The following is a 10,409-nucleotide window of genomic DNA, read 5'->3' on the forward strand; positions in this document are numbered from 1 at the left end:
TTAGCCATTGCTCCAAAAGTTTTAACATGACGAAAAAAATATATATGTTATGTTAATGAAATGACATGAATTAGTCGATACTTCTTTTTTTGCAAACACAGGTAAAATAGAGTAGTTGCTTATTGCTATAAGGGAGCTTTGATCCCAACTCTTGTAGACTTGCTGCCCAACTAGAACCAGTCAAATCTAAGAGGTTTGGAATCCTATCCAAAATAGTCTGATGCCATATCCCAATAAAGGCCAAGTGAAGGAGCCAATTTAGTAGATGTTTCGCATCAACTATAAGCTTAGCTTTTAGTTTTTATTTTTTTTATATATTTTTTAATTTAAATTTTATGTACAATTTTTTCAATGGACTTGACATGCATCTTGTAGTAGCTTCCCTTTCTCTTTTGTTTTTTGGGGACATATGTGTTTCCCTTGCAAGCACAATAGCCAAAAGCCGTGACAAAATGCTACAATACCATATCTTCCCCTCTTCTTACCAAACCTTATCTCCTTGGGGGGCTTTAATTGTGACGGGATAAGCTCCTTTGCAAGGTTTTTATTTTTTTTATTTTTTTATTTTTATTTTTATAATTTTTTTAATGAACAAAAAAGGGTAGTGGGGAAACCAACGTGGCAATCCTACTTGGACGTGACTATAGTAACACCCTATTCGTTGGGTTCGGGACTCTGTTGAGGTGTAGGGACACCACGATAAGCCATAATTTCCTAATCCCACGAGGGACACTAATGAACATTGAGCTGCTGAGGAAGGCAACTTAAGTGAATCCATATTTAGATTCAAACCTTGAACCACACACTCAGCGCTTCTTAAGCTCCTTTGCAAGCTTTGGCTATAGGTCAAGCCATTTTACTCACCTTCCAAAATATTGTTTTTTGAATGAACGATGGTCATATTGGTTATTTGCCATAGATTTTGAGGTTGTTCAGTCTTATGTTGGATCCCGTCCCGTTCTGCCACATAGACACTCTTAATTCAAGGCATGTGACTAGGTTGATTTCCTCATGTTATACAGAAACGCTGGTTTGGGTTTATGACTTGGGCCCTTGTGGGCTTTTTTCGAGGGTCCACTTTGGAAAATTAATGTAGCAGAGAATTAAGATGGTGATTTGTTGATCAGTAAGAGCATTAATAGTTATAATTATAATATCATCTCACCATTAGCTTCACGGCCACACTGAGGACTTGTACCCCATAAATAATGCAATTGTTTCATCTTCACCTTTTAGCATTGCAGGATACTAACAAGCTCGACGTATAGCAAAAGCATAAAAGGGTTTGTATATTATTCTAACTTGTCGCAAATTCTTGAATTTACAAGGAACTTCTTGAATATATAAGAAATTTTTTTGAAATCAACCAGATGAAAGTAAATAAACCGATTACAATTTATCATTATTTGAATCTTGGTCTACTATTTAAACACTCTATAAATCTTTTTTTATCCCCAAAAAATTGCGATTAAAACAATAGCATAAATTATTATACATTAACTTGTAAACTTACGAGAGCATCTAAAATTAAGCAAATAAAATCTTAAATCTTAAACTTCTAAACATTACATAATAAAAATGAACAAAGTGAACCCATATTATGTCCTACCTCATAAATGGGGAACATGATCTTTTAAATGAAGAAAGCTCATTTCACGGTTAAGATTTTAATTCTAGAATCTAATAATGTATAGATTGTCATGCCATTTAAAAGTTTAAATGAGGTAGTAGGCTTACACTTTTAGATCAGCAATATTTAATCTGAAACATGAAATGAATGCATTTCAAATAGAGATGGCTACTTTCCCACATGAAAAACATGACAGGATGACATTATTATAGATGTAAATACAATAGCCTAAAATATTCACAGGATAGTTTTACCATTTACTCACCAATGAGGAGAGCCTCCTTAATTAATCTTTCAAAATTCTTGTATGATGATCCTTCAATATTAGTTGCTTCCATTGCTTTTTTCTTCCATTCGCTAGCCTTTTGCCTTGCGGCCTTCCCCTTTTCCCCTTCCATCATTTCCTTAACAAGTGCTTCAATCTCATCACGTTTAACATCCTCGTTAACCTCCACACCAATCTCCCAAGTGGTACATGCATACCGACAATTTGTTTGTTGCTCAGCAAAGAAAGGCCAGCAAATAATAGGCACACCAGCACATACACTTTCTAACATCGAATTCCAACCACAATGTGTTAGGTAAACCCCTATAGATGGGTGCGCTAGCACTTTCTCTTGGGGGCACCAAGTTGTTAGCAATCCCCTATCCTTAGTCTCCTCAAAAAATTCTTCAGGCAAAATTATTGAATCTCCCATTACCACATCAGGCCTAACTATCCACAAAAAAGTGTGCTTGCTATTTGCAAGCCCCCATGCAAATTCATCAAACTGTTGTTTTGTGATTATGGTCATGCTTCCATAATTTATGTACACAACTGAGTTGGGTTCCCTTTTATCAAGCCATTGGAGGCATTTTGAGTCTTCTTTCCATAAGCTTGAACTTATAGACATGAATTGGTTCTCTGGTAAATGCTGTTCTAGCAAGGAAAGTGGACCTATATTGTAAATGTGAGGAAATTTCGCTGTAATTTCTTCTATGACATCATGCTCTAACTCATCAAATGTGTTGAAGATGATTGCCGAAGAATTCAAGCAATTTCGTGTTTCTGATCCCGAATAGTCGAACAATATTTCATTGATGTCAGTGGTTCTAATGAAACTAGGGAGGTCCATAAGCCTGATGTTTTTCATTCCTGGTATCCAATTGATTGGTGTCTCAAGAGTGCCATCATATTTAAAGCTTTCATCTGTAAACATTGAAAATACATTTTGCTTAAATTTTAGGAAAAGTTGTCACAGTTGTGCAAGCTAAATATTTCAATTTTTACAAATAGAAATCATGTTGATATTGCATGTCCCAGACTCCAAATACAAATTTTCACAACAGTAATCACTTTTCATGTGTCTTGTGAACGCAAATTTAACTTGTGTATATTTTTTTGGGACATAAGATCATTACTCATCACTCTAGGAGAAAAAGATAAATTTATGATCACATACAAATTTAGAAATTACAATACTCATTCTCATAATTAAGTGACTAGCAAATGGGACAAGACTAGGTGTACATGTGATCCCTTTAGATGTATGAGCTACAGTGCTACACAACAATGATCAGATGTTAGCTAGACAAAAAGAGTCTCATAACTGTGTTTTACAATTCCTCAGCCTCTTTATTATTAGTCCAAAACTAGACTTCTTTTATTTTATTTCCGGCAATCACTATATATTTATCGGCTGTCTCGCTATAATATGATTTCTCTTACTCATACAGCCCATTATAAGATAAACTTTTCCCCCCTTTAATTCATATCACCAGGACAAATTGGGCCCAACACGATAGGACATTGGAAAGTAACTTTACCAGATATTTGCCAAGTCAATAATTAACAAAAGTTGGATTTTTTGGACAGTTTTTTTTTTACCCTGTTAGTATTGCTTTTGTCTTTCTTTAAAACTTACCCTTTGGTATTGAGCTATAATGCTGTTGCAATTCATATTAAATATTTACTCATTTTTCTTTACCTAATATGTAATGTGTTATTTATAAAGCTTTTTTTAATAAAAATTAAAAATAAAAACTAAAAAAATTAATTATCATTCTAGCTAATTTAACTTATTATTGTTATTTTACATGCAACAGGAATAGGTGCACATGATTAGGTTGATAACTTGATATGGTACATGACATTTAGTATTTTCTTTTGTTCTTTTATGGTGATAATACCATTATTGAACTTTAGATTGTATAAAGTAAACTAAAGAATTTGTGCATTATTTAACTTCTATTTTTGAGTATTTTTTAGTTTTTCTCTTATTTGTATTGACAAGAAGGGGGAAAAAAAAATATGATCATATATTGTTATTATTATTATTATTTTTGTATGTAGAAAAATACGAGTTGACCAGTACCTGAACAAACCAACCCACAACTCACTTGACTTGATCTTCAATGTGTTTAGCATGATCCATTTTTTACTCTAACTTGATAAACCTGACCTGAGTCGACCCATTTGTCAAGTCTATCTAATATCAAGCCATTTAAACGTGAAATGTGAAATTTATGAAAATGAAAATGTTCATGTATCTTCTTAATTTGTGCCATTCATACTTATAAAATAAGTTAAAAAAAAAAAAAAAAAAACTTAGAATCATAACCCATTTATACTAGATTTAAAAATCCTTTGTACCACTTTGTATTCCACTTTATACTATACCAATTACAACATGTTATATATCTATTTTTTTCTTCTAATTTTAAACTTAAGTTATTTTATAAGAAAAATATAAAAAATAATATAAGATAAATTGTAATTGGTGGAGTAAAAATCATAAGCTATATGATTTGTATTCTTAGTACCATCCAAGCTTTGGAAAAACAAAAGTAGACAAATTTGTACCTTTAAATGGAATAACGCCTCTTTTGATAAGTTCAGGGAAGTAGAGATATCCCAAGAAGCCACAAGCAGAGGCAGTCCAAAATTGAACCTCCGGGATGCCTAATTCCTCACCAGCTTTAATAGCAAAACTCATGAAGCCATCAGAGATTATGCAAGTAACCAAAGGCACTTCAGACTCGGATGAGTTGAGCTTAAGCACTAGCTCTTTAAACGGGGCCAAACAATTCTTTCTTACGGAATCACATAGCGCTGGGATATCTTGGGTTGCATCACGATCGGACGGTGGCAAACCTTCTGGTATTGTTTCAAACCGGAAATCAGGCAGGCCCTTTACGTAGTCAAGTCCTTTGGACCTGATTAAGCGTCTGTGGTTGAACTCAGTGTTAACAAAGGTTATATGAAAGCCCCTTGAGTGAACGAGCTTGGCTAGTCGCATCATGGGTGTTACATGGCCTTGTGATGGGTATGGGAGAAAAACTGCATGGGGTTTTGGGGTTTCTTCTGAACCCATGGAGCCAATTTTTAAGCTATTAGAATCAAATACTTGGGTTTCAGAATTGGGATAGCTTTCCGAGCTTTGTGCCTTACTGCTATTTTATAGGCAAAATGCTTCAATATTAGCCGTTAGATGGGTGTAGCATAATCAGAAGATCAGATGACATGAATATCTTATACTCACCCCACACGCATGCCTTCTTCAATGTCAGTTGGGGAAACTGTGTCACCCAGAGCAACAGCATACTGCAGTCAATAAATTAGAATTATATCAGATCCAATTGTTACATGCATGACTAAATGAGTTAATAAACAAAATTAAGATTCAGGCACAGTATGTTTAAGCTAAAATGCCATGTCCATATAAAATCCCACTCTGTTTGCAGGGCATAAAATATAAGACACTAAAGCAATTCAAAATGCATATATCATTAGAAAACATAGTTGAACATTTAAGTTTAAAAACAAAAATGTTTCCCACTTGTTCATATTTCAACAAAAGAAAAGAAAAGGCACTGATAGGGACAATGTAAGCTTAAAAATAAGTTGAAAAATATGAAAATAGATGGACAAAACTTGAAAAATGGTGGTATTAGTTTTGGTGGGTGAAGAAAAATTTCATATTTCAAACACCTCCAAAAAAATGTACTACATGAGGTGATGGCCAAATTGAAGTATACCTTTCCAGGATAACAAAAATTTATAACATATTTGGCATCTTCAGTGTTTGGACTGATGATCTGTGTGCATCTTGCCACCTAGTTGACAAAGCAAAGAATTCTTCTCAGATTGGTACAAACACTTTATTGCCAAAAAGAACCTTATATAAGCAAAATACACTTTATTGCCAAAAAAGGAACAAGTATTACTTGGGGCAGCACATTTAGACGCTCGTTATGGCCATTCAAAGTCTGTGTAGTTAAGCAGAGATTTAGATTTGCTTAATGAAAAATCAAAATACAAAATATACCCAAAGTTTTCATCTGTGAGAGGGCAGATTATAAATTTCTTGGGAAACCATAAATTTTTAATTTGCACCCCTCCACTCCTTACGAAAAAAAAAATACTCTTTGATTCCACCCATCTCCTATTTAGTGTGCCTCCAAGTTTTTAGAAATAATATGGGTAGTCACACTAATTATTTAAAAAAAAATTATAGTATTAACATGGTTTGTTATAATTAGTGTTATAATAAAAATATTGTTATTGATGAATTTAGATAAAACTGATCCATCACAAAATGGCCATTTGCACATGTGAAAAAATAAAATGTCATATATCTGCTTTTGTTGAAATTATCTGAATTCTAATCCACATGGTTTGTCGTAGGTTTTGGTATTTTTCAAATTAAAGAACCAATAAAGATAGTGCAAGATTCTAAAAAAAAAAAATATATATATATATATATATATTAATAAAGATAGTGCAAGATAAAAAGCTACTACTTAATTAAATCAATGCCTCATTTAAAAAAGACTACAGAAATCCCTAAACTAACGATATACTAACATAAGAAGTCAATATATGATGTGTGTCTTTCTTGAGATGCAGAGTCTTTATTTATATTTTAAGATTTTCACATGTGGAGCTAATTATGTACAATATGCGTATATTGATTATGGTACTAAGTTTACCATAGCTCCTTTCAAAAAAAGAAAAGAAAAGGCTTACCATTGCTTTTTTGTGATAATTGACGTGCTTGATCTTCATGTACTGAGGGAGTAATGCATGTACTGGTCCACTCCTTAGCAAAATAAGCTTTGGATTCAAACGAGAGCCCAATCCCATGCAAACAATTCTGAAGTCATGAACAAGTTGCTGTTGCTCCGCCATGAACATGAACTTATTGGCTGGAGATCACCTAATAGGAGTGCTGCTTAGGTACTTAGAGGTGAAGGCCATTGAAGCAGCAAGGACTGACATAGTTGAGGCCACACCCGCACCCGCACCCCATGTTTCTCTCCAAAAGGATTGGAGCCGCCACAATACCAAGTTCGCCATTCCTTCCATACAAAAGTTCAAGGTTCGTATTATTATTAGGTTTTTTCTGTGTTTATGAATATGTTAGGCCCTCAAGAGTATCTCCAACGTTGGAATAATCATGAGTAGTTTGAAGGTAAAGAGAGGAAAATCTTACAATTTTATATGCTGAAAATCTCGATCTAGTTGGTGGTGATGATTCTGCTGGATGCAATCAATTCAAGTAAATGTTATTCTGCCTATAGTCAAGGACTCTAGATTCTAGAAAGAGTCAAAACAATGAATATAGAAAAAAATGTCCTCTTGCATGGCTATAGAAAAAATATCCTCTTTGTAAGCCAAACGCTAAATCTATGCTACCCATATTAGGAGTCTTTATTAAGTTTTATAAGGCCTTTAATTTACTAGTTAAATTGATATTCCTAGCCCTAACAAGAAAAATAAAAGCAAATGAATATACATAAAAATATGCTTCATTGATTCAGAAAAGAGTACCAAATTGATTAATGTGATTACAAGTGGCTTGCATTGTTGAAGGCATGTGTGCCTAGAATATTCTTTTTTTATTTTCTTCTTTGGCACACTACTAATGTCCAGACAACTCTGAACAGATACAAACTTCTCTCTTTTCCTTCTTTTTTACAATATCAATTCAAGCCCTTCTCCATACATGTCAGAACCATGAACCTAAAGCTTTCCATAACCTTAAGCCACCAAATAACCCATCAAAGCAAGCCTTAGACGAACATAATACCTTTTCTACTAATTATCAAGCATTTTAGGTATCCATGGAATTGACAATTAAATGAGAACAAGAGCATGAGTTAACATAGAAGAAGTTAGGAATATCACTATCACCAAACAAGTTAGGGCCGCATGTTATAGCTTCTTAATGAAACAATTATTAAGTTCTGTCTATCTGAGTACATCTGGCGAGCTATTGATCAAAATAAACTGAATGTCATATGAGAGACACAAACCAAACTATTGAAGATAAAGGCAGAAGAAGATGAAAACAAAAGGAAAAAGAATGATTATAGTTTCTTAGCATCCCACCATACTACACCGATACACATACATCAGTCTATTTATAAAGATCCATGACCTTAACAGATTTAGAGTTAATTATGAGCTGAACTATATTGAACACGCACTTCAAAAATCTGACTACTGTCAACTAATTCTTAACTGACTTGGCTGCCATTAACAATTTCTTTTTGAGGTATTATACATGTTGGTGATCTACAGCATGATCATTACCACATATAGATACAGTTCCCAACATTCTTGGGCAACATTCAAAGCAATAAAAATGCTTGAGGAATGCTAAATTCATACACTAAGAAACTATAATCTGAACCATGACTTACAGGATCGGGAAATCGTTCTGCGTTTGTGCTTACTGCCGCCTTCACAAACCCAGCTGCCATCCGAATTCATCGATGCAAATCCTAATATATTCTTAACTGATATCACCACTGCCTCCCTATGCAATATACAAAAAAACAAGAGAAATTGAAGCATGCTGAGTAAAAAAGATTCCAACTTTATTAAACCTCTCTTTTTTCACTATTTATATCCTTGAATTTTCCAATATTTTCTCATCAGTAAATCAAAGTTGAGAAATTTTGAAACTCTTACCCTTTGTTAACAAGAACCATGTCGATATTCTGTCGTGAACCCATGTCAGCATCTGGAATTCGAAGCCCCATATAAACCTTTCCACCATAAAGCTTTTCAAGCTTACGAATTTGCTCAAAAAAAAGAACAATTGAATCAAACATATAAACGGCAAAGAAAGGGGGGGGGGGGGGGGAATTAACATAAATGACTATACAAAAAACTAATCATCAAGAAAAAGAACACCCGCAAGATATAATTTCAACCTCAAAACAAATTATGCTTACCTAAGTTACTAACCTTAAAAAACAAATTATCGTCCAATTTTCATAAACAAAATCCAAAACCCAGATAAAAGCATTCACAAAACAAAAAAAGCAGAGGACCACAATCTTAGCTCATAATTTTTCTACAGCCATAAATTTAGCATGTAAACCAAAATAATAATTTGAAAAAAAAGTGGGTCTACCAAACAATCATCCAATTAACAAAATTCAATTAATGAAACAAAAGGGTATAGGGTCCCATCCACACCAGAATAGCCAATAGATCAGTCTACCCGATGCACCCTCAACTTTCTCTGCCTTAACCTTTTACTTGCTTCCCTCAAGGTGTTCAACGAAATGCCTGAACCATGCTCTCACCTCCTAGTCTCGCCAAACTCTCGGCCCCAGTCTCTTTCCTTGCCTTCCGTTGTCTTTGTTACCGATTCAAGAAGAAGAAGGAAGAGAAGGAAAACCATACAGGTACAGACACAGCTCGTGTCTTCGAGTTAAGTGGCGGTGAAGAAGAGCTGTGTTGGTGGTTTTTTGGGGTTTCACAAGCTGACTGGGTTCGTGAGGAGGTGTGTGAAGTGGGGGATTTGGCTTTGGAGGGTGAGATTTTGGAGTTCATGAAAGAATCGAAGAATCCAGAGGCTTTTCCAAGCAAGAAAGAGCTGGTTGAAGCTGGAAGGATGGATTTGGTGTGAGAGAGAGTGACGGCTTCGGCCATGGTGAGGAGGATTGGTGGTAGAGAGGGGTGGATCGGCGGTGAGGGTTTGGGAGTCAAAGGGAGAGACTGAGAGAGAAGGTGAGAGATCGGGATAGAGAGAGAGTAATCTGAGGGGTTTTTTCTTTTTGATTTATACCAAACCTGTTTAAGCTGCGTTTAATAAACGCAGCTCCAGACATGTATAAGCCGCGTTGAATAAAACGCAGCTCTATACATGTTTAAGCTGCGTTTATTAAACGCAGCTCCAGACATGTATAAGCCGCGTTGAATAAACCGCAGCTCTATACATGTTTAAGCTGCGTTTATTAAACGCAGCTCCAGACATGTATAAGCCGCGTTGAATAAAACGCAGCTCTATACATGTTTAAGCTGCGTTTATTAAACGCAGCTTTGGGATATATTGAAAAAAAAAAAAAAAAATTCCTGGATGGGCCTATAGCCGCGTTTTTAAAAACGCGACTCTAGCTAAACGCAGCCTCAGCGTCCCAAAACGCAGCTTTAGAGCTGGTCTATAGCCGCGTTTAATAAACGCAGCTATACGTCCAGTGATGGAGCTGCGTTTTTGTAAAACGCAGCTCAAACAGCACCCTGAAGCTGCGTTTTTGAAAAACGCAGCTCCAAAACGCAGCTCTAACGCGCGTTTTTTGTAGTGTGTATGTGTTCAAAGTGGTGCTTTTTCTTCCTCCTATTATTTGTCTTTTGTTTTTCTTACATATAAGCCTTACTCTCTATTTTTCTGTTTTTTTTTTTTTTTAAGGGTGTCATATCAACAATTTTGTTAGATTACATAGCTGGCATATTGGATGAATTTGGGTGAGTGAAATGGTAGTCAATCTATAAAGTAGTTGT

The 10,409-nt window shown here is 34.9% G+C and overlaps 1 protein-coding gene across 6 annotated transcripts; it reads right to left on the reverse strand.

The window, feature by feature from the left end:
- Positions 1-1,811: 1,811 nt before the first annotated feature.
- On the reverse strand, positions 1,812-9,673 carry LOC126732398 (linamarin synthase 2-like). 6 transcript variants are annotated; one of them, XM_050435223.1, is made up of 9 exons: positions 9,102-9,673; positions 8,589-8,665; positions 8,318-8,433; positions 7,105-7,148; positions 6,639-6,970; positions 5,648-5,725; positions 5,152-5,213; positions 4,473-5,062; positions 1,812-2,819 (listed from the first exon to the last, which is right to left on the reverse strand). In XM_050435223.1, exons 5-9 carry the CDS (start codon positions 6,804-6,806, stop codon positions 1,888-1,890), a joined length of 1,830 nt encoding a protein of 609 aa, XP_050291180.1. In that variant the 5' UTR covers positions 6,807-6,970; positions 7,105-7,148; positions 8,318-8,433; positions 8,589-8,665; positions 9,102-9,673; the 3' UTR covers positions 1,812-1,887. The 6 variants fall into 6 exon arrangements, with proteins under 6 accessions (XP_050291180.1, XP_050291179.1, XP_050291182.1 ...); XM_050435222.1 differs by having other exon boundaries at positions 8,589-8,689; XM_050435225.1 differs by having other exon boundaries at positions 4,473-5,059; positions 8,589-9,673.
- Positions 9,674-10,409: the final 736 nt, after the last annotated feature.

The sequence above is a fragment of the Quercus robur genome, chromosome 6, assembly GCF_932294415.1.
Source record: "Quercus robur chromosome 6, dhQueRobu3.1, whole genome shotgun sequence".
NCBI lineage: Eukaryota > Viridiplantae > Streptophyta > Magnoliopsida > Fagales > Fagaceae > Quercus > Quercus robur.

What these genes read in the sequence shown, in the direction of transcription:
- LOC126732398 (XM_050435223.1), bottom strand. Translation starts at nt 6,806, where the DNA reads ATGTTCATGGCGGAGCAACAGCAACTTGTTCATGACTTCAGAATTGTT. An exon ending in ATTTTTGTTATCCTGGAAAG is followed by an intron (nt 5,214 to 5,647) that starts GTATACTTCAAT and finishes TATTGACTGCAG; the next exon opens with TATGCTGTTGCTCTGGGTGA. An exon ending in AGGCGTTATTCCATTTAAAG is followed by an intron (nt 2,820 to 4,472) that starts GTACAAATTTGT and finishes CAATGTTTACAG; the next exon opens with ATGAAAGCTTTAAATATGAT.